Raw genomic sequence first — 24,813 nt, 5'->3', positions numbered from 1 at the left:
TTTTGTTCTGTTCGCATTCACAGTTGTCAGTATTCTAAGTCAAGCTGCTGTTCAGTATTTTTGTTTGCATGCATAAATAACTAAGCGACTACTTTCAGCATTTAGTTTGCATTATTTTGGTAAGTCAGCTGTGTGTACAAATGCATTCACATAGGGTAATTCACCTATTACAAAAAGCCTATCTAATCTTGTAGCCTATATTCATTACCAAAACGGACTTGCTTTAGTGTGTAGGGCGCTGTCCCTTGTGCTAATACAGATTTCGCGCCAAATTATCCTGCTCAGAGGATAAGTCTCTAAACCTGGCCAGGCCTTCAGTGTGTTTCACCTGACTGACCAACTCTTATTAAGAGGTTGCCGAGGGTGGAAGGTAGCCTAGCGGTTAAGAGTGTTGGGCCAGTAACTGAAAGGTCGCGGGTTCAAATCCCCCCAAAAATGTTGATGTCCCCTTGAGCAAGGCATTTAACCCTAATTGCTCCTGTAAGTTGCTATGGGTAACTACTAAAATGACAAAAATGTCTCATGGGTGCATCATCTGTATAGGTTGACCCCTCATTGTCAAGCATATAATAGAGAAAATAACTAGGTGTGTGTATCCACAGTGTTTTTGTTGTGGTCCATTTTGAAAAGAGAAATTGGGACACAGATGTTGATGTCTGAATAATTTATCCCTAATAAACTCAGCAAAAAAAGAAACGTCCCTTTTTCAGGACCCTGTCTTTCAAAGATAATTAGTAAAAATCCAAATAACTTCACAGATCTTCATTGTAATGGGTTTAAACACTGCTTCCCATGCTTGTTCAATGAACTATAAACAATTAATGAACATGCACCTGTGGAACGGTCGTTAAGACACTAACAGCTTACAGACGGTAGGCAATTAAGGTTACAGTTATGAGAACTTAGGACACTAAAGAGGCCTTTCTACTGACTCTGAAAAACACCAAAAGAAAGATGCCCAGGGTCCCTGCTCATCTGCGTGAATGTGCCTTAGGCATGCTGCAAGGAGGCATGAGAACTGCAGATGTGGCCAGGGCAATAAATTGCAATGTCCGTACTGTGAGATGCATAAGACCGCTCTACAGAATGGACAGCTGATCATCCGCGCAGTGGCAGACCACGTGTAACAACATCTGCACAGGATCGGTACATCTGAACATCACACCTGCGGGACAGGTACAGGATGGCAACAACAACTGCCAGAGTTACACCAGGAATGCACAATCCCTCCATCAGTGCTCAGACTGGCCACAATAGGCTGAGAGGCTGGACTGAGGGCTTGTAGGCCAGTTGTAAGGCAGGTCCTCACCAGACATCACCGGCAACAACGTCGCCTATGGGCACAAACCCACCATCGCTGGACCAGACAGGACTGGCAAAAGGTGCTCTTCACTGACGAGTCACAGTTTTGTCTCACCTGGGGTGATGGTCGGATTCGCGTTTATCGTCGAAGGAATGAGCTTTACACTGAGGCCTGTACTCTGGAGCAGGATCGATTTGGAGGTGGAGGGTCCGTCATGGTCTGCAGCGGTGTGTCACAGCATCATCAGACTGAGCTTGTTGTCATTGCAAGCAATCTCAACGCTGTGCTTTACAGGGAAGACATCCTCCCTCATGTGGTACCCTTCCTGCAGGCTCATCCTGACATGATCCTCCTGCATGACAACGCTGTGCTTTACAGGGAAGACATCCTCCTCCCTCATGTGGTACCCTTCCTGCAGGCTCATCCTGACATGATCCTCCAGCATGACAATGCCACCAGCCATGCTGCTCGTTCTGTGTGTGATTTCCTGTAAGACAGGAATGTCAGTGTTCTGCCATGGCCAGCGACGAGCCCAAATCTCAATCCCATTGAGCACGTCTTGGACCTGTTGGATCAGAGGGTGAGGGCTAGGTCCATTCCCTCCAGAAATGTCTGGGAACTTGCAAATGCCTTGGTGGAAAAGTGGGTTTAACATCTCACAGCAAGAACTGGCAAATCTGGTGCAGTTCATGAGGAGGAGATTCACTGCAGTACATAATGCAGCTGGTGGCCACACCAGATACAGACTGTTACTTTTGATTTTGGCCCCCCCTTTGTTCAGGGACACATTATTCTATTTATGTTAGTCACATGTCTGTGGAACTTGTTCAGTTTAGGTCTCTGTTGTTGAATCTTGTTTTGTTCGTACAAATATTTACACATGTTAAGTTTGCTGAAAATAAACGCAGTTGACAGTGAGAGGACGTTTCCTTTTTTGCCGAGTTTATTAGGGGAAAACACATTTGTGCCTTATTTTTTAGCTAGTATCACACCTTCAGTGTGTGTGTGTGTGTGTGTGTGTGTGTGTGTGCATCCTGTAGGTCACAGATTGGAACAATTATTGCGCCTTGATATTCTGTTACACAGAGCATTACTGTGACCATCCTGAGCTATTTCAACACACTGATTAGTAGGTGTGCTGGGCTGGGCTGCTGAGTTCTGACCTACACTGTTCAATGGCTGGTGCTAATTTTAGGCTGTCCCATAACAGATCTGAGCAGAGCGCAGGTGGGCCTCACTACTCCTACTGGGCCTGTGGTCGACCTCCCTCCCATTTCAACAAAGTACTTCAGATGTGCCAGAATGTGCTGGTATTTGGTTGGCTCACGCTCTGCTGATCGCCAAAACACCCAGTCAGCTTCTTCCAGGGCCGGTGTGCCCCCGCTCCTTCGCAAATGCCACATTTTCAGGCCTGGTTCTTTTCAACCTGATGGGTAACGCTCAATCAGAGAGAAACCAGATGTGCTGATGTGACGTGACTGCAGTACTGAAAGGTCTACCCAGCCCAGTCCTTCCTGGGTTAGCTGTGAGGGACGTAAATATTCCTTTGCAGTAGTGCGTTTGAAGTGCAACTGTTTGTAGGCTGAGGATTAGTAAATTGGATTGTTATTGATAAACCAGTACACCGTTATAGTTTTCTATGTCTTTTTATATTTAGCGAGTAGCGCTCCAATAGTCATACCCGTTATGATGGTAAAAGCCATTATCACACCCGTATCCTCCCTGTTAGCTGACAGCTGTCTCCCCAGTGACCACACAATCAGGATGAAAATCCATTAGTGGAGGCAGAAAGTGGCCAAACCTCTTAACAACATCACACATTTGCATCGTCACTGTTTTTTTATATATATAAATATATATAAAGTGCCATATCTCCTCTAATCTATAAACGCGCGGTCTAAGGCGACAGAGAGACTCATTGTGATACATGCAATACTGAAGTTATAATTCCTGGACTATAATGTCTCAAATAATCAGTCTTAAAGGGAATACTGTATTAGCCCTGTCTGTGGAGAATTGATGAACATTTGTGGCTCATTTTTGAATTGGTGGACCCGTTTTGTTCATTGCGTCCCATCACGGTTAGTGTGAGATGGGTCAAGCAGGGTCTCTACAGGCTGTCACTCTGGTCACTCTCTGGACCATTTCCCCCCTTAAGTTATTTTGAGAACTGCCGACCAGTTCATCTTCCTTTCCATAGAAATATTTAGTGTCCTCTAGCCAATGCAGTGAAGTGTGACAGTGCTTTGATGCATGCATCACACGGAGACTCTAAAAGCAACACCATTCAGCATCAACACAATCAAGTTCTCCGTCTTAATCCAAAGGAGAAAGACAATGGCCTGGAAACTATCCTTCAAGACAAGTTTTTAAAACATTTGTAGGAGTGCATTCATATGTAAAGGATATCCTGTATTCCACTGAAACGGACTGTGTGAACCCTGCCCTGTAAGCAAGGTCACATCTGTTGTGATCAGATTGTAATTGTCACATGCACCGAATACACAGGTGTAGATGCAGGTGAAATGCTTCCTTACAAACCCTTAACCAACAATGCAGTTTTAAGAAAAATAGGTGTTAAGTAAAAAATAACAAATAATTAAAGAGCAGCAGTAAAATAACAGTAGTGAGGCTATATACAGGCTGTACCAGTACAGAGTCAATGAGCGGGAAGCACAGGTTAGTTGAGGTAATATGTACATGTAGGTAGAGTTGTGATGTTGAATTGCTGTGTTTACAATTCTGTGGATTTATCTTGGTAACACGTCATTCCACCTCTGGATCATAGTCCGTTCATCTAAACTCAGCAACAACAAAAAACGTCCCTTTTTCAGGACCCTGTCTTTCAAAGATAATTCTTAAAAAATCCAAATAACTTCACAGATCTTAATTTGTAATGGTTTAAACACTGTTTCCCATGCTTGTTCAATGAACCATAAACAATTAATGAACATGCACCTGTGGAACGGTCATTAAGACACTAACAGCTTACAGACGGTAGGCAATTAAGGTCACAGTTATGAGAACTTAGGACACTAAAAAGGCCTTTCTACTGACTCTGAAAAACACCAATTGAAAGGTGCCCAGGGTCCTGGGTCATCTGTGTGAACGTGCCTTAGGCATGCTGAATGGAGGCATGAGGACTGCAGATGTGGCCAGGGCAATAAATTGCAATATCCGTACTGTGAGATGCCTAAGACAGTGCTACAGGGAGACAAGATGGACAGCTGATCGTCCGTACAGTGGCAGACCACGTGTAACAACACCTGCACATAATCGGTACATCTGAACATCACACCTGCGGGACAGATACAGGATGGCAACAACAACTGCCTGAGTTATACCAGGAATGCACAATCCCTCCATCAGTGCTCAGACTGGCCGCAATCGGCTGAGGGAGGCTGGACTGAGGGCTTGAAGACCTGTTGTAAGGTTCTTGACACACTCAAACCGATGCACCTGGCACCTACTACCATACCCCGTTAAAAGGCACTTAAAAATGTTGTCTTGCCCATTCACCCTCTGAATGGCACACATAAACAATCCATGTTTCAATTGTCTCAAGGCTTAAAAATCCTTCTTTAGTGGATTTAACAAGTGACATCAATAAGGGATCAAAGCTTTCACCTGGATTCACATGGTCAGTCTACAGTGTCTTCACAAAGTATTCATACCCTTTGACTTATTCCACATTTGGTTGTGTTAGAGCCTGAATTCAAAATGGATTAAATAGATTTTTCTCACCCATCTACACACAATACCCCATAATGACAAAGTGAAGACATGTTTTTAATTTTTTTAATTAATTGATTGAAAATGAAATACAGAAATCTCATTTACATAACTATTCACACCCCTGAGTAAATACATGTTAGAATCACATTTGGCAGAGATTACAGCTGTGAGTCTTTCTGGGTATGCCTCGAAGAGCTTCCCACACTTGGATTGTATAATATTTGCTCATTTTTTATTATTTAAAAAATTCTTCAAGCTCTGTCATTGGTTGTCAAGACAACCATTTTCAGGTCTTGCCATTAGATTTTCAAGTAGATTTAAGTCAACTTCAACTCGGCCACTTGATAAGCAACTCCAGTGTATATTTGGCCGTGTTTTAGGCTATTGTCCTGCTGAAAGGTGAATTCATCTCCCACTGTCTGGTGGAAAGTGTACTGAACCATGTTTTCCTCTAGGATTTTTCCCATGCTAAGCTCAATTCTATTTATTTCTATCCTGAAAAACTCCCCAGTCCTTATCGATTACAAGCATACCCAAAACATGATGCAGCCACCACTATGTTTGACAATATGGAGAGTGGTACTCAGTAATGTGTTGTATTGGATTTGCCCCAAACATAACACTTTGTATTCAGGACAAAAAGTTAATTGCTTTCCCACATTTTCTGCAGTATTACTTTAGTGCCGTGTTTACAAACAGGATGCATGTTTTGGAATATTTTTTTAGTCTGTACAGGCCTCATTCTTTTCACTCTGTCAATTAGGCTAGTATTGTGCAGTAATTACAATGTTGATCCATCCTCAGTTTTCTCCAATCACAGCCATTAAACTCTGTAACTGTTTTAAAGTCCCCATTGGCCTCATGGTGAAATACCTCAGCGGTTTCCTTCCTTTCCGGCAACTGAGTTAGGAGGGACACCTGTATCTTTGTAGTGACTGGGTGTATTGATACACTGTCCAAAGTGTTGTTAGTAACTTCATCATGCTCAAAGGGATATTCAATGTCTGCTTATTTTTTTAAATGTATTTTTACCCATCTACCAATAGGTGCCCTTCTTTGAGAGGCATTGGAAAACCTCCCTGGTCTTTGTGGTTGAATCTGTGTTTGAAGTTGATTGCTTGGCTGAGGGACCTTACAGATAATTGTATGTGTGGGTTACAGAGATGAGGTAGTCATTCAAAAATCATGTTAAACACTATTATTGCAAACAGAGTGAGTCCATGCAGCATTTTATGTGACATGTGAAATTTGTTAAGCAAATTTTTACACCTGAACATATGTAGGCTAACCATAACCAAGGGGTTGAATTTTTATTGAATACTTGTTGACTCAAGACATTTCAGCATTTTTTAAATGTATTTATAAACATTTCTAAAAACATAATTCCACTTTGACATTATGGGGTATTGTGTGTAGGCCAGTGACAAAACAATCTCAATTTAATAGATTTAAAATTCAGGCTGTAACACAACAAAATGTAGATAAAGTCCATACTTTCTGAAGGCATTGTATGTCATGGAAAGAGTAGGTATTCCTAATGTTTTGTACATCCAGTGTACATATGGAGTAGGTATATGTGTATATATCCCTGATGCAAGGTTAGGGCCAATTCCAGAAATACACAATTCTTTTCAATTAGGAAGAATTTGAATCGGAGTTAGGTTAACTTTTTGATTTGACTGGAATATAAATGGAATTGACCCCAACCCTGCTGTTATCGTTCTCCACAAAACAGAGGTTTTCAGAGGTTTTCCGATTTTGTTTTATCTACAGGGACCGAGTGCATGGTGACCATGCGAAGGTTATTCTCTCTAGACAGGGATTTGAGAGCGTTTAACCTGTTATGTATAGCAGGTAGCCATAGCTATGTTTAGTGGCTCCCTCTGTAATTACAAACTTGTGCACTAAACAAACACCATTTCCAGATACAGGAAAATATCTTCTAAGCCTGATGAACTTTGTGCTGATCTTTTGTGTTTAGTAAACCAGGGACAAATTCGATAATGCTGAAAGAATCTAAATTCTGCAGCATTCTCTACTAAAAGTCCAGATACATGTTTTCCTCTGTTCCTCAGCTGCTACAGTACCCTCAGAAAGTATTCACACCCCTTCACATTTTGTCGTGATACAGCCTGAATTGCACGATTTATAACCCTCTTGAGGTTAGTTGAGGGGAGACTGTCAGATTCCTTCTACCACCATCCACCCACAGTGTTTGAGAGTAAAGCCATCTTCTCAATGACTCTGTTACTGTACAGTGGAAACCGGAAAATTGCATTTGCTCTTTGTTTGTCCCACAGAGCTGTAGCTGAGCTTCTCTGGTAAATGTTTTAAAGTGATTTAACCTGTGAAAAAGTAAAAGCATTAGACAACTTACAGGGTTGGTTCAGGGACAGCCATCCTAGAGTTGATTATATTATATTTAATATGAATCTAAATGTGTGTGTGGGAGGAGGGGGGTGTTTGTGTGAACATTTGACCTTGTGCAGAATATCTGTTTCCGCTTTGAAGTTGATGTATTGCTCAACATTCCGGACAGACCTGCCTGGACATTTCCTTAGCAACAGGCCTTGTAGTCCGAGAACTAAGCTTGACTGAGGATCTAGCCTATTGTGAAATCCTCTTCACTCAATGTTCGGATGTTTGCCTGCTTTTTCACGCTCCCATGGAAAACAAATCTGCATTTCTTTTTAAGTATGGTTATTCCAGGGCCATGTACATAACTGTCTCTGTGTAATTCCATTAAAAAAAGAACAATATTGTATTTCATATTAGTTCATAAGTAAGAAATAACATTTTTAAGACATGTTTTATGGATGATAACATTGGATGGTCTATTATCATGATCGAGTCATATTGACAAAGTTGTTGTGAAGGTGGGGAGGGGTATGGCTGTCGTAAAAATGTTTTGCGTTTTTGACAAATCAACTGTACTATTTGTTTGGCTCTGGTCTGGTCCCGTCTTGATTACTGTCTGGTAATATGGTCTAGTGCAGCAAAGAAAGACCTAGCAAAGCTGCAGCAGCTGGCTCAAAATAGAGTTGTACACCTTGCCCTGAAATGCACATACAGAACTAACATCGACCACGTGCATGCCAGTCTTTCCTGCTTGGGGGTTGATGAAGAGAGTAACCGCTTCTCTTCTCGTTTTTATGAGAAGTATTACTGTGATGAAAATTCCCGTTTTGTCTGCAAAATCAAATAACATTCAGCTCAGACACCCAAACATACCCCACAAGACATGCCACCAGGGGTCTCTTCACAGTCCCCAAGTCCAAAATGAATTCACAGCAACGCACAGTATTATATAGAGCCATGATCGCGTGGAACTCCCTTCCAATACTCAAGAAAACAGCAAAATGACCTTTAAAAGACGGATTGAACAACATCTCATGGAACGGCGAGGACCGTGAGGAGGCACACAGACACTCTAACAATCACATCATTTTGTTGTATTGTTTATATACATGTTGTATTGTTTATATACATGTTGTATTGTTTATATACAGGTTGTATTGTTTATATACATGTTGTATTGTTTATATACATGTTGTATTGTTTATATACATGTTGTATTGTTTATATACATGTTGTATTGTTTATATACAGGTTGTATTGTTTATATACATGTTGTATTGTTTATATACATGTTGTATTGTTTATATACAGGTTGTATTGTTTATATACATGTTGTATTGTTTATATACATGTTGTATTGTTTATATACATGTTGTAATGTATTGTTTATATACATGTTGTATTGTTTATATACATGTTGTATTGTTTATATACATGTTGTATTGTTTATATACAGGTTGTATTGTTTATATACATGTTGTATTTTAAATCTGTGTGACTGTCCTTGTCTATCGGTGTTCTGTTACTTGTCATGTTTGGTGTTTTTTGTGGACCCCAGGAAGAGTAGCTTCTGCAACCGCTAATGGGGATCCAAATAAACCGATAAATATGCCAATTTTACTGAAATGTATTTTTGTCTGAATGATGGGTTAGTATGTGTCCATTGACAGTGATTTCCAGGCCTCTGTATCTGTGTGAGAGGAAGTGTTTTTCACCCATTGTCACTGCTGTTGTATAATCTGACAGACACACACAGTGTGGCCTTTCACATTGGCTTCCCCTATATTCCCCTGGCCTGTCATGCCCTGCAGTGGCCTGCTCCTCCAGAGTAAACACAGTGGTTTCTCTCTGCAGGGCGCAGTGTGTTTGTTCAGGCTGTCATTGTATCTGGGTGTCACATTGTCAGCCTGACTCGGCCAGGCCCCAGACACTTCACACGGCTGGGTTTGTTCTGCCCGCCATGCTTCCGGATTCCTTTTTCCTGTTTTCTAGCAGAGGTGAGCTAGTTATCTCTGTGTATCCTCTTCTGAAAATACAGTAGGTTCTGTCAGTGTCCTGCTTTTTCAACACTGAGGCCTTACAGACAAACAAACCACAGCTTGTATCTCCCACACAGAAACAGCCAAAGATGATATACATTGTTGGTGAGTCCGGGTATGAATAACAGGGATTGAGCACTACTTTATGCAATTCTAGATGAGTAATCTACACAACAGCAGCTATAACACCAAAATAGACCACTGTGTTGCATTGTGTCTGCATACACTTCCTCCCAGAATGTCCACTTCTGCTGTGATTATGAATAAGAGGGGGTGTTTCTGGTCGGTTGCCAACACTTACGGACCAAAAAGAATAGGAAGAGCTAAGATTAGTCCTCCCTCTGTCTGCTCTACAAACGGAGAGGTCTACTGGAGCCGTAGCCACTTCCCTACACCTTGTATTCACTCAGAAGGAACTAGAAACACCACACAGCCACAATTAGACATTGTGGAGAAGGAAGGAGAGGAGAAGAGATAATACCAGGCGGACAAAGTCCCATTGACCCAATTATCTGTTCCACAGGTTACTGGTTTGATTCTGACCACTGAGTGATCAATAAGAAGGAATTCCTCTTAGAGTATTTTTTTCTTATTTTGCAATCCATTGAGTTGATATGTAAATAAAGAATTACTATGGTTAAGCCCCTGTCCAGTTGAACTACTGGCATGTCTGTACAGTTACAGTAGTTTGTGTAGCCTACTCGGAGTAGAGGGATTGACATGAATGATTATCCCGAACCACACAAGTGAGTCAGTATTTTCGCTGCAGTTCTCCTGGTTTATCCTCTGCTGTGGATCTGTCCCTGACTGTGTGTCTGGCACAGTCTCTGTGGTAGATTTGGCAGAGCTGCACACTGCCTGCTGAAGGTCAGAGGGGATTTAAAGCACAGAGACATGGACTATATTGGAATGGAGCGTATTGGAATAGAGCACGCTAGAGGTTGAATGATACAGCTGTATTTTCAGCCTGTGGGCCTTTTTATAAATATATTGAATATACAGTAGCTTCTAGATAATACCATTTGCTATACAGATGAATAACTTTTTTAAGCCCTTGTGTTTGTATGATGTGAAACCTATTTTGGTTATTTTTGTGTCTGCATAATGTTCTCTTCTCAACAATGGATTATGACTAGAATGTTTGAGAGGGTGATAAATGGTCAACCCATCCTAACTTCCTTCCACGGTCTGTTTGGTGGCATCCGTGGTGTTTTTAGATGAGAAGAGCGCTTTTCTTGCCTGTGAAGTGATGTGGTCAACGAGAGAGATTCCCACTGTGCCACTGCCTGAAATGCCTTGCTGCCATGAAAATAGTTATTGAAACAGATATATTTTCAAATCCCCCACCTAACCCCCTTCCATCTGTGTGTCATTATCCCAGAAGCCCCCTACAGTGGGACCCCTCCTTCCTATGGATATCTGGAGCAGACAGAGGAGCACCAGCAGCACCATGACCTCCAGCCTTTCAGCACCTCGCCCTCCTCCTCACCTCGCCTCCGCTCCAAGAGCCGCAGCAGCCGGGACACGCACTCATCTGGCTCCCTGGAGTTCGCCTTGTCGGTAATGTTATCACCAGTCCTACTACCACACGCTTCATCTCCTACATTTTAAAGCTCCGGTCTCGGATTTTCCATTCAGTGCAGCAATCTGTTAATGCTCCCGTCCTCTAGCACTGCTTCCACCTTTCTAAGTGTGCCCTGGGCTCTGCGTGTATTTAATAGAGAGATGTTCTGCTCTTTCCAACCACACTTTCACTCACCCTATAAATCTCAACCACCCTTACTGTACTGTACCTAACCAATCTCCGGTGTCCCCTGGGTCGTCAGCCTCTGATGTGCTCCACTCTCTGATCTTCAAAGGTTAAATTCGGGGGGGGCTCTTGTGCCCCCCTTCGTCTTCAGGCTGTGGAATTGTCAGAGCTATTAATTCCTGCTCTCCTCTCTATGCACGAGAGCCATATCGACAGACTGTCAGAAATCTAACTGACATCAGTCAATGCCTTTGACCCATCTAGAACTACAGGTCTCATCCTAGGCTAGGAAAACAATTGTTTCTCTACACAATACAATGGATCTTTGACCCTGGCCTCTGCTCTCTACATCTCCCACAGGGTTTCATTGAATGTGTTGGGTTCCCTAGAGAGGACGGTCTCCTTGAACAACCACAGGGATTTGGGTAGATCTGCTCCGGTTCGAATTAGAATTCCAAGATGAGCCTGATAGAAGTGGAAACCCTGTCGGTCGGTCTGTCTCTCTCTCTCTCTAATTCACTGTCTCTCTCTCTCTCATTCTCACACAGACAGAGCTGGATCAGGAGAAAGAGTTGGAGATGCGGAAATGGGTTCTGTCAGGGATCTTAGCCAGTGAGGAGATGTATCTCAGCCACCTGGGGGCTATCTTACTGGTGAGAGACTGAGGACTTTGAGCTGTGCTGCTGCTGTTAAATCCTAGGCCCTAAGTAATCACTCAACTAATTGAATATGGCACACCTCACTATTGAACATGTTGGATAGACACACAGAGACCCATCTCTGTGTGTGTGTGTGCGCGCGTACACACACACACACACACACAGTAATGCTTTGTCTTGCATTGATTGTCCCAGCCCATGAAGCCTCTGAGGGCAGCGGCCACCACCTCCCAGCCAATGCTGACCATCCAGCAGATAGAGACCATCTTCTTCAAGGTGACGGAGCTCCATGAGATCCACAAGGACTTCTACGATGCCCTGCTACCCAGGGTTCAGGAGTGGAGCCACAACCAGTGTGTGGGCGATCTCTTCCAGAAACTGGTGTGCAATATTATTGTTGTGTAAAGACTTAGGAAATGCTGTTGTGGTTCTTTTTGTGTTCTTCCGAGGGGCTTCTGATCAGTACTCCAAAAACATGAGAATAAACTTCCACAGCCGTAAACAGCATTGTGCTCTGAGTAAGCTGATATGTCTCCAGTCTAGGGCTGTTACGGTGACTGTAGGAACACCATACTGGCAGTCACGAGTCATGACCGAAGTCAAATTCCATGTGTCTAGGCTTCTCCAAAACTGCGCTCTGATGCCACTGATGGTTGTATCCTACCAAACGTGTTAATGGCCTGGTACTCAGGGCTCTATTGTTTCTCTAATCACTCTGACATCCATGCAAATACAATCAGGAATCTAGTCATGAGATCCCTGGCTTTCAGAGTTTGAGCAGAATAGGATCACCAGTTGGCAGTGAGATACAGCTCCTCAATAGCTGCTTGTTGCATGGAATGAAAAGTGTTCCTGTAAGCCCATGTTGCGCAACATTCTTATAGCCTATGCTATGCAATTGCGTGAGAAAACAACATAGTTTTGATGGCCTCTATTAAAAAGAGGATCCCGTCAGCTTTCTATAGGCTAGGCCTACTATATCTATTTCTCAACTTTCCTAATATTAAGCACATTGCTTCGCTTTACAACCGAAGTAGCCTACCTGGCTGGCATGAAAATAAACCGCGGGGAAAGTGTCCATTCACTATTCCACTACATACAGATGATTTTCTTTCTGCCTCTGTTCCAGCAGGTGCATGATAATGTTCCATTCGAAATCAAAATTAATTCCACACATATATATTATCTAGTATCTAGTAAAGACAAGATTAATTTGAGAATAGTCTGATGGGTGAGAATATTATCAGTTGTGAATGGGCGTGCAGTCTAGGCAATCGCATGCATTTTTTTTCGCATGCAAAGTTGCCCGTAGCCTACGGAGGCCGTATCCTACAGAGCCTAGAGAAACATCTGTTCTTAGAAAGCCCAGTCATTTCGCAATCGCGTGTGAAAACAGAGTTTAGACTAGCCACAATTTAAAAGAGGATCCCACCTTTCTTGTGATGCTATATTTATTGCTAAATCCTTCAAATGTAAGCATAGTCATCCACTTTACAACCGGTGTAGCCTACCTGGCACATACAGTACCAGTCAAAAGTTTGGACACACCTACTCGTTCCAGGGTTTGTCTTTATTTGACTGTTTTCTGCACTGTAAAATAATAGTGAAGACATCCAAACTATGGAATAACACACATGGAAATATGTAGTAACCCAAAAAGTGTTCAACAAATCAAAATATATTTGAGTTTCATCAATGTTCCCACCCTTTGCCTTGATGACAGCTTTGCACACTCTTGGCATTCTCTCAACCAATTGACTGATGGGTGAGAACATTATCAAGTACTTGTCAAATTGTGAATGAGAGACTGATGAAGTGTGTGCAGCCTGCGCAAGAAACCAAGCAGGTCTCATGCCTTTTCATGCAACCTTTTTCAAATCAACATTAATTGCATCATGCAGCCTTAGAATGTATTAAAAAACAAACAACGTAGTGTATCACAACTAAAGTTGCATAAATAACTCTAAATTAAGCATATAGGAGGACCTGTTTCAAATGATCACTTTGTTAAATGCTCAACACAGAATAGCCGCATATTCGCACTTCCTCGGAAATGGTTTGGGGAAAAATATCCTTTCAATTTTATTCAGCTTACTATAAAATAATGCCACAGGAATTCTAAGCAAATCTTGTCTGCTGAATGAACTAGTGTAGTCCACAGCCATATGGCATAGCCAGATCAGAGCATAACATAATGGAGACTCAGAATATGCTATTCGGTTCTAATGAAATAGGCTACATTTTCTTTGTATCATAATGTTTCTTTAGACCTGCCTAAAATAAACAGTTGATTTATTGTGATGGTGTATATTAAATTGATTTATTAGACTTTTTCAAATGTACATGTTCCAAAAGTCTGTATCAGTAGCTTGTCGACAATGTGTGGAAGCCTGGAGATGCTAAGCGTGTTTATGTTCATTAAAGGTCAATTACCATTAGACCGGCAGTTGTTTGCATGACAGTTATCGGCTGACAAAATGTCATGACCGACGCAGCCCTAATCCAGTCACAGTCAGCCACTTTTAGACAAAATGCATCATAACTCCCCTGTAAACTTCACTTGATAATTGTAATAATACTGAAGGAAGAGATTTAAGGAGTAAAAAGTGGGAGTTAGACGGGCTGTAATGTGCAGTGGATGCTGGCTCCACGTGGAGCAGACTGCCTGGAGACGTCTCCCGCACAGATAAAAGCCTGGCTTTACCACATGACAGCCAGTAAAGCAGGGCAAAACACTGAGGCTCCTGCCTGCGAAGAGCTGCCCCAGTGTGACGGTGGAGAAAAATGGAGACTCATGAAACAAAAGCACACAGACGCACAAAACGGATAACTTGTTGAAGACTGATAGGATGCATGTTATTTTAATTTTTAAAATGCTGTTTCTATTAAACTGCCATATCTCATCTGATTCCTATATGCAGCACGTTGAGACGGGAGAAAGAAACCGAACTAGTATCGCGAGTAGAATCATGAATCAACAGCAGGTTAACTACCACATGCTACATCTTATCTACTCTCTATTGTCTCTCTCCACAAAAGGCTAGCCAGCTGGGGGTGTACAGGGCCTTTGTGGATAACTACAAGGTTGCTGTGGAGACGGCAGACAAGTGCTGCCAGGCCAACGTACAGTTTGCTGAAATATGTGAGGTAGGTATTGCACCACACACAGCAGGATAGGAGGGAGGGCTATTTGGGAAGTGGTGACTGGGCATACTTAACTGTCACCATTATGGTGAGCTTTTACATGGGTGATGTTTCTGTTAGAACACATGCTGTTGTTATGGGTAATGAAATTGTGTTACCGTGCTGTGTTGAAATGGTGTTCTTGGACACACTCGTATGACTTTCTCAATTCCTGATGTGGTCTCAGAATCTTAAGGTCAGAAGTTCCAAGGAATGCAAAGACCAGGCCAAAAATTCACTGGAAAGTAAGTGCGATTTAAATTATTTTGTACTATTCCGGGTCAAATGAACTAAACCTTACATTTTAAATATCAATAGTTCAAGACAATGAATAATTCAACCCTGTAGTTAATGAAATTAATTTCAGTAAGACTGGTACATGCTTAAGCATATTGAATTTGACCCTCAGCCTCAATGTGTCCTATGCTGTTAGTTCTGCTTTGCCTTGTCCTGCCTTGGGCCTTATGCACTTTATGAACCTTTCCCCCTCAGCTCTGCTTTACAAACCAGTGGACAGAGTCACCCGCAGCACCCTGGTTCTGCATGTAAGTCAAATCAACACACTGGACATTTTTCCCCTTCGGTCCTGAATTTTAGATTTTTTTTATATGGAAACAATGCCTCTTCACATCCATTAGAATAAGTCATCATAATTGAATTTAGATGAATCCCCCCCCCCCCCCCTCTCGCTCTCTTCTTTCTCTCTCTCCCTCTCTCAGGACCTGTTAAAACACACCCCCTCCAGCCACCCAGACTATCCACTGCTGCAGGATGCCCTGAGAATCTCCCAGAACTTCCTCTCCAGTATTAATGAGGAGATCACCCCACGCAGGCAGTCCATGACAGTGAAGAAGGGAGAGGTCAGTCAGTGTTAAAGGCTGCGACATCACAAGGTGACATGCTGTGTGTATGCATCTCTCCACGGATTAGCTTTTTCTATGGCTTCACGGCCTAATGAGAACATGTTTTCTTTCCAAACTAGATTTACATCGTGCATTCACTCACTCACTCAATGTGTTTACACTTACTATTATGGTTAGATTGAAGGCAGTACAGCTTGTAGATGTATTTCTGACACAAAGTCTGGAATAGAGAAAGATGTATTAAGTAGGAGGGGTACAGTTTGTTCCCTCCCTAGACATAGGCCGGTTGTTTTCCCTGCCAAGGACACATCCAGTGGTTTGACAAGTAGGCAAATAGAAGCACAGAGTAGAGGTCTTCTCGGGTCCAAAAAGTTGGACCTGGACCCAAACAGACCCACACATTTTTTTTAAAGGGGACCCGGACCTGAGAACAGTCAAACCCGACAACCGACCTAGACTCAACCCGTACCCTAACAGGTCTGGGTCTAGACTGGACCCGAGTTACTTTCCTTTTTTAATCAGCCAAGTTGCTTTTCTGGTTAACGAATAGGTTGGCTAGGCCTTCTATAAGTAAATAAATTCACCTTATTAGCGTAAAATAAATATGCTATGCAGAGCCGTGGTTGGGTTTACTCGGGTCTATCAGCTGTAGTTACATAGACCTGATGACAATCCAAACAGGACCCGACCCAGACCTGAGGGAAAAGTTAGAATTTTGGACCTGGACCCACTCTTTGGGTTTTGGTGGATCTGATAAAAGTCTGACACCCAGACCTGGACCTGTGACTCTCTGGCCTGCCTTATATTGCTTTCCTACTTGGCTTCATTTCATTCTGCCACTTTGATGTCACATTGAAAATTCCCGTCAACAAAAGAGTGTCCTGTTACACAGCTTGTTTCAAGATAAGGAATCATCAACACCGGTTCATAGCCATACATTAAGCATCTAAGAGTTACTGTAAATTAGCCAATCAGTGCTTCTCAGTTCCTGAAAAAGTAGTATAAACATTGAAAAGCCATGAGAACATTGTGTCTGGAAACTCTAATAAAACTGTGTTGTTAGTCAGATTCCTGCTGAGTCATCTCTGTGTGTCTGGTTTATTAGTGGAGGAAGTGGAGTGTAGAGGAAACTCATGATAAAGTAGTATAAACCGGGAGGGCAACGGTCTCCACGGTTCTGACCAGGAAAGCCCATCGCACCGCCTACATCCATGTCCTGGTTCCCCCACTCCCATCCTCCGGTCCCCGTCTCTGAAGTCTGTTTCCCAGAAATGACCTGTAAGCACGCCTTATCAGGCATCTGTCCACCCTTCCGCGTGGACGCACGCACTGGTTACCCTCACCCCTGCTGAACTTCCTATATTATTACTGGAAACCTGCCCCACTATGACCATCAGACATCTTATCATAAGTGAACGTGAGACTGGAACTCAGACAAATATTACTGCTCTTTTGTAGTATTCCACAATTCATAGGCCGGTATATTCTAAAGACAAAATAAATGTAGTACTTGTGACTAGCTAAAAGTATATACTTACTGTGGTGATTGAAATCCAGGGTTCAGTTTAGTTGGGCCTCTCGTACCAATTTTGTCAGCAGATGTCTCAAAATGGAGGATGACTATGTCAGAAAGTAACCAATGTCAATAATGTGACCATGAATCCATTAAGGACCCTCCCTGGTGGAGTCTTCCTTGTTTTTGGCTGAAATGTGGTTTGGATGGGTTGGTCGAGTCTCATGTGGGTACGATAAATATAAGTAGCGTTTAGCCCGACGTGTATAAGGTCAGTATAAACAGTCCATGCGTCCACAGCCACGCTCTGGCCAATGGAACAGCAGAACAGAACAGCAGCACTCACCAACCGCCAACTGGAATGGCCAGCCAGGCAGGATTATAGGAAGTTCCGAGGGCTATACTACAAAGCAGGGTCAAGGATTTAGTCAGCTAACTTCCCCAAATGTTCTGAAATAACTTATTTTTTTATTTTTTTTGGGGGGGGGGGGGAGTGGTCATGGTCTAATTGACTCAACAACCTAAAACGTATCAGAAAATCAACAGTTATTTCTGGTTGTTTATCAAAGTTAGCTGGCTAACTATAATTGATCCTGCTTTGTGGTATACCCGTCTGGAATTAGGATCTATTCCTGTAAACGCAGGCTCTTTGATAACAAAGCCACTGATTAACCTAATGGCCCTTAATTTACACGTTTTTACAACCAGGTCTCAACTTTGTTTGAAGACAAAGGTTTTCCGGCGGTTCTGTTCTTTCCTTGTGACAAGAAGAGAATATACTCATCCCAGCAGCCACTAGAAGATAGTTATTTTGCAGAACCAACAGACTGTCAGCTCAGATCATTGCTTAAATATTATGTAGTATTTAGTCATTTTGGAGATTCTTCTCCTGAGTCCCGTCGAGAGCCAATCATGCCACATTCATCAGATCGTAGTTCCACCTGGCGGCCATAATTACATGTTGTTACCATGTGTCGTGTGATGGTGAACATAGAGCAATTAATGTACCCTATCATTTCATCTCTACCGTAGGATGACATTCATATTGAATCCTTATTTTTAATGTGAAAAAGGATTCTGGCATGTAGTTTGGTTTGTTTTGCCGACTGGCATAAGCACCAGGAAACAACCTCTAGGTCTAGGGCCCTCGTGATCTAGAGAGAGTCATTGTAAAAAGCAGCTTGACAGGGAATTTACTGGAAAACGGCTTTTCACTCTGTGGCGGTATGGTAACAAATTCTAGCAAATATATATATATATATTTTTATTTTATTCAATGAATGTGTGATTCACTGTTTGCCCCTGTAGAACCGTCAGCTGATGAGGGACTGCTTCATGGTGGAACTGGTGGAGGGATCTAGAAAGCTACGCCACGTCTTCCTCTTCACAGACTTACTACTATGTGCCAAGCTGAAGAAACAGACTGCAGGGTGAGTGTAGCTTTACTGATGGACTAGATGGTACACAAACCATCTCATGTCTGTGTGGTGTTCCTTACCTGTGTCTGTTGTTTGATCATTTGTGTGTGTGTGTGTGTGTGTGTGTGTGTGTGTTTATCTCCAGGAAAGGCCAGCAGTATGACTGCAAGTGGTACATTCCGCTGTCAGACCTCACCTTCCAGACCATCGAGGACTCTGAGGCCACGCCCATCCCCCAGGTCCAGGAAGAGGAGATTGACGCCATGAAGATCAGGATCTCACAGATCAAGAACGAGATACAGAGAGAAAAGGTGACCGCAGACATCAGAAAGGGAGAAAATCACTTTATTTGAGTAATATTGGAACCCTTGACCAGATCGTGGCTTCATAAGAGGAGCCAGCAATGACAGAGGCCGTGCGTTGATAGAGCAACAAGTGTCTGAGTGCTGTTCTCCTGTATGTGTATGTGCAGAGAACCACTAAAGGAGGGAAAGCAATAGAGCGTTTTAAGAAGAAACTGTCGGAGCAGGAGTCTCTGCTGCTGCTTATGTCCCCCAGCATGGCCTTCAGAGTGGCCAACAGGAACGGCAAGGTGAGCCAGCCACGGACTGTTTTCTCTCTCTCTCTCTCTCTGCACCTATGGTCCTGCAAGGTCATATCTAACTACACACCCTACTGTTTGTACTGTGAAATATTTTGGTCTAGGATCTGGTGCCCCCTACAGGTGTAGAGATGTGGTACAGTATTTCCAACAGGTCTACTGTGGGGCTACATGTTTCTGAGCTCTGTCTGTTTCAGGGCTTCACATTCCTGATCTCCTCTGATTATGAGCGTGCGGAGTGGAGGGAGATCATCCGCGAGCAACAGAAGAAGTGTGAGTGTTCTCTGCAACATAAGCTATGGTTGCTACAGTCCCATGACTGAGCTGACGGTGGCTGTCAGTCTCTCGCTAAACTCCATTTTCTCCTGCAGGTTTCAAAAGCTTCTCTCTGACCTCCCTGGAGCTGCAGATGCTCACCAACTCATGTGTGAAGCTTCAGACGGTCCATACTATACCAATGACCATGAATAAAGAAGGTAGGCCATTGACACGAAACGGATACAGTATTAGTAAGAATGGAAGGCTGTTCAGTAATGTAACTTCTAATAAGAGAGGGAGTTGTTTATTAATATTGTTTTTGATGAAACAACTCCTGACTATTCACTCTCCTCTCTTTAGAAGACGAATCCTCTGGACTCTATGGTTTTCTGAATGTCATTGTCCATTCTGCATCAGGACTCAAACAGAGTTTGAGTAAGTGGCTCAGCTTATGTTTCCCATATTGTTGGTGTCCTACCCTGATTCCCATGAAATGAGTATTGCCAAGGCCGCCCTTCCATTCCGCTGTCAGTCCCCTCCAGTCCGGTTGTCACCTGCTAGTCTGCAGGCATTCCCATGTGGAGCGGCTGCTGACGTAAAGTCAGAACTCGCAGGATTAACGAGGAACACTGTGCTCCAGCCATGGTCGGTCTGGATGGAAAACCCCTGTCGTTTCACACTTTGTCCTAAATACAGTCAGGCGTACAGCTCACATGCATACAGTATCTCTTATCTTATACAAACTCCGACCTGTTAATCCAAATGTAATCTTCCTCTGGACGGGAACTATTTCCCTTAAAACGTAACAGATTCAGAGGACATGGCAAGTTCCATGGTGGAGATTGTCAGAAAGTATGGTTGAACAGTGTAGCGTAAAGTACATACAGGACAGTCCTACTGTGATTCCGTAGCTAAGTATCCCTATTAGCCATTGTAACTGGCTCTTTTACATTTATTTACATTTAAGTCATTTAGCAGACGCTCTTGTCCAGAGCGACTTACAAATTGGTGCGTTCACCTTATGACTCTTCTTCCACACAGATCTCTACTGCACTCTGGAGGTGGATTCCTTTGGCTACTTTGTGAACAAAGCCAAGACACGTGTGTACAGAGACTCCACAGAACCCAACTGGAACGAGGTGAGGATGCCATGTATCCGTTAGCACTCAGAACACAACTTCCTGGTGTCTATTATTCAGCCTGATCTGCTAGATTGTCTCTTACCTGGTTTTGCACGGTTTCCCTGCAGGAGTTTGAGATTGAGCTGGAAGGATCTCAGACTCTGAGGTTGCTGTGTTATGAGAAGTGCTACAACAAAGCCAAGCAAAACAGGGAGGACGGAGAGAACACTGACAGGATCATGGCCAAAGGACAGATACAGGTATGGAGTGAGGGTATGAGGCACATGTTGTGTTGCCTGTCACACCAGGCAACAGTGACATAGCTTAATGAAATAATAGGTGGTTTAGTTTATTAGGATCCCCATAAGCTACTGCACATGCAGCAGCTACTCATCCTGGGGTCCACATACAATGTACAAATACATGACAAAGTATAGAACAGTTATAGACCATAACAACATAAGATATTACATACAATTCACACGAAAAAAGTTAAATAAAGGAATGACACAAAAAATACTATTTATATGCTATTCATATATACATATTCTTATATGAATATACAGTATATATTGATATCATAGCTGGTGAAAATGACATATCTTGTATGCCATCCCCAATAGCTGCAATGTTGCAGGTAATCCCACCATGTGTGTTTCTGTGGTGCGGAAAAGGGCTGTGGGGTCGCTGCTGGGTCACCTCACCCTGACTGGTGATAGGGTGTTGTGAGTGTGACAGAGGGGGGATTACAGTTGGGAAGGGAAACGAGCAGACCAAATGTAGCCCCTGGCACAGATCCAACCAATGGCAGTGGAAGGGGGAGACAGAGAGCGATCCTTCTTGGTCTCGTTAGTGAAGGGTTAACATTGGATGTTTATTGAATAGGCAATCTACTGTATGCGTTGTCTCTTTTGGACAATCCACAGCCAACGTGGTCCGTCACATCCATTAAGTTGGGCGTGATGACCCTCTGGCCTGGGTCTGATCTGTTTGTGGAATTTGAGATAAGTGCTGATTGGAGAGGCAGTCTGAACGTTGTGTGTGCATGTGTTCCCAAATGTTTGGGGATTAAAAAGAGACAGATCAGATGCGGAGGGGTTTGGTTGAGAGGAAAAAGGGTCAGGTGAAGTCAGGAGGAGCCAGGGTCACTACATTACATTTACATTTAAGTCATTTAGCAGACGCTCTTATCCAGAGCGACTTACCAAAACAGATCTACCAACTGGTGATCCAGTTGTAGGAAGCTACCTGTGTCTATCTGGGGCTGCATACCCACCCTATAGTCCTCATAACCTCTGAGCAGCTGCCAGCATGTGGCCATAGTCAGGGGAGGAGGGGACTCTCAGGAGTTAATCCACAGATCCATCTAGGAACTGGGACAACAGGGAGGCAGCGTGGTCGTGGGGCTGCCTTTGTTCCCATTGTTTTTGTTCATCTGGTGTGCAAGGATTGATGGTATGACGGGGTTAAGAAGTTGATGGGACACCCAGACATTTTCCGGGGGACTACTGGACTATTAAAGGACTATAGTGGTCTCTGGATTCTTTGAGACAATACAATATTTTCTGGACTGCTGCCTTGTTTTGTTTGTCCCATTGTTTTGAACCGTACATTAGCTAGTGAAAGTAGAGAGTGAGATACTGAGTCTTAAGTAGAAGAGTATGGGTGAGATCTGTGATGAAGAGCTGATACTGGATCAGACCAGCAGTCAGTTCACCAGCAGTTGTTCCCTGGAGGATGAGGGGGACACAGGTCCCAGGAAGCCCCCAGGCACAGGGGCACGGCTGTGGGGCAGGGTCCGCAGCACTCTGCTCAGACAGAAGGTAAAGACAGCACAAATAGGAGAGAGAATGAGCTATATTTCTTATCATGGATGGTCTGTGCTTCGGAACAGAGAGGGTATTGTATATTTTTTATATATCCTTCGTTGTACAGTCGCTAGTGAAAGTCTACACACCCCTTGCACAGTTGTCACATTTTGCTGCCTTTAATAAAATTAAAACCAAAAAGAGATTAAATTGATCCCCCACCCCCACCGATCCACACAACCTACTTTACATATTCAAAGTGATTTAATACTTGGTGGGAGAACCTCCAGCAGCCATTGCTGCTGTGAATTATTGTGAATAAGATTCTACCAGCTTTGCACAACTCTTAGGACAACATATATCCACTGTGTTAGTCAAAATTACTCAAGCTCTATGCATTTTATTGGGAACCAATTGGTGTACATCAATATTCAAACCATGTCTAATTTCCAAGCAGATTTAAGTCGGGCATGAGGCTGGACCACTCAGAAACTCTCCACAACTTGGAAAGCCATTCAGGTGCGTCTTTGGCAGAAAATATGTGTAATTGTTCCTCTAAAAAAATCTATCCCAGGGTTAGGTATTCAGGTGACAGAGGCAGGTTTCCCAGTAACTTTTTACCTAGGCTTTGCCCCTTTCATATTTATTGTGCTCCTGACAAACTCCCCAGTCCCTGCCGGTGGCAAGCATACCAATAACATGATGCTGCCACCACAATACTTGAACATACAGAAGGTTCCCCTCTGTGTTGTATTGGATTTGATCCAAACCTGAAGATTTAATTTAGGCCCTGAAATACATGTATTTGTTGTTGATCTTCTGTATTTAAGTATTGTGGTGACAGCATCATGTTATGGGTATGCTTGTTACCAGCAGGGACTAGGCCTAGGGAGTTTGTTAGGATCAAAATAAATATGAAAGGAGCAAAGCCCATTAAAAAGTTAGAGGAAAACCTGCCTCAAACTTCTGAATAGCTAACCCTGGGATTTTTATTTTTTCAGCAGAACAATAACACTAAATTGAATGCCAAAGACACACCAGAATGGCTTTCAAAGTGGTGTTGAGTGGTCCAGTCTCAGTCTTGACTTAAATCAGCGACAATGTTTGAATATTCCTATACATCAATGATTCCCAACAAAATTGACTGAGCTATAGCAATTGACAAAAACAATGCACATATGTTGCCCTAAGAGTTGTGCAAAGTTGGTAGAATATTATTCTGCCAGAGGTGCTTCCACTAAGTATTTACTTTGGGGTGTGAAGTCATACTCAATCAAAACTGGTTTTTTAAAATTAATTTGGAGAATGTTCTATAATTCTATAACTTGAAAATGTGAAGTACGTTGTGTAGATCAATAGGAAGAAAATCCAATTTAATCCCTTTTTAGATTTCATTTTAAGCCAGAAAAATGTGACAACTGTACAAGGGGTGTGTAGACTTTCACTAGGCAATGTATATCATTTACATTTTAGTAATTTAGCAGACACTCTTATCCAGAGTGACTTACAGTTAGTGCATTCATCTTAAGATAGCTAGGTGGGACAACTACATATCACAGGCATAAAGTACATTTTTCCTCAAAGTAGCTATCAGTCAAGTTTGAGGTGAGGACTCTGCTGTCCTAGCTTCAAGGGGAAGCTGGTTCCTCCATTGGGGTGTCAGGACAGATAAGAGCTTGGACTGGGCTGAGCTCCCCTCCAGTAGGGGTGTGAGGGCCAAGAAGAGACCTGAGGTGTCAGAACGGAGTGCTCGGGTTGGGGTGTAGGGTTTGAGCATAGTCTGAAGGTAGGGAGGTGCAGTTTCTATTGCTGTTCCGTAGTTAAGCACCATGGTCTTGTTGTGGATACAAGCTTTGACTGAAAGCCAATGGAGTGTGTGGCTGAGCGGGGTGACATGAGTGAACTTGGGAAGGTTGATAACCATGCAGGCTGCAGCGTTCTTGATGGGTTGCAGGGGTTTGATGGCACAAGGGGGGAGCCCAGCCAACATCGAGTTGTAGTAGTCCAGACGGGAGAGGACAAGTGCCTGGATTAGGACCTGCGCCGCTTCCTGTCTGAGGTAGGGTCATACTCTACGGATATTGTAGCGCATGAACCTGCAGGAGCGAGTCACTGCTTTTGTTTGCAGAGAACGACAGGGTGTTGTACAGGGTCAAGCCAAGGTTCTTTGCACTCTGGGAGGGCGACACTGTGGAGTTGTCAAC

The 24,813-nt window shown here is 43.1% G+C and overlaps 1 protein-coding gene across 1 annotated transcript in view; it reads left to right on the top strand.

Annotated features, from left to right (window-relative positions):
* Positions 1 to 24,813, top strand: part of LOC115139912 (breakpoint cluster region protein-like) — a 48,058-nt gene that overhangs the window by 16,109 nt on the left and 7,136 nt on the right. The window contains 15 exon segments of the mRNA XM_029677781.2: positions 10,817 to 10,995; positions 11,734 to 11,838; positions 12,040 to 12,225; positions 14,884 to 14,991; positions 15,215 to 15,272; positions 15,520 to 15,572; positions 15,747 to 15,887; positions 18,712 to 18,833; positions 18,967 to 19,132; positions 19,294 to 19,413; positions 19,620 to 19,695; positions 19,794 to 19,898; positions 20,041 to 20,115; positions 20,722 to 20,819; positions 20,930 to 21,061. Of these exon segments, the coding sequence (XP_029533641.2) occupies positions 10,817 to 10,995; positions 11,734 to 11,838; positions 12,040 to 12,225; positions 14,884 to 14,991; positions 15,215 to 15,272; positions 15,520 to 15,572; positions 15,747 to 15,887; positions 18,712 to 18,833; positions 18,967 to 19,132; positions 19,294 to 19,413; positions 19,620 to 19,695; positions 19,794 to 19,898; positions 20,041 to 20,115; positions 20,722 to 20,819; positions 20,930 to 21,061 (1,724 nt within the window).

This window comes from Oncorhynchus nerka, linkage group LG13 (assembly GCF_034236695.1).
Source record: "Oncorhynchus nerka isolate Pitt River linkage group LG13, Oner_Uvic_2.0, whole genome shotgun sequence".
NCBI lineage: Eukaryota > Metazoa > Chordata > Actinopteri > Salmoniformes > Salmonidae > Oncorhynchus > Oncorhynchus nerka.
The sequence above is the reverse complement of the archived record's forward strand: the minus strand, read 5'-3'. Positions and strand labels throughout refer to the sequence as shown.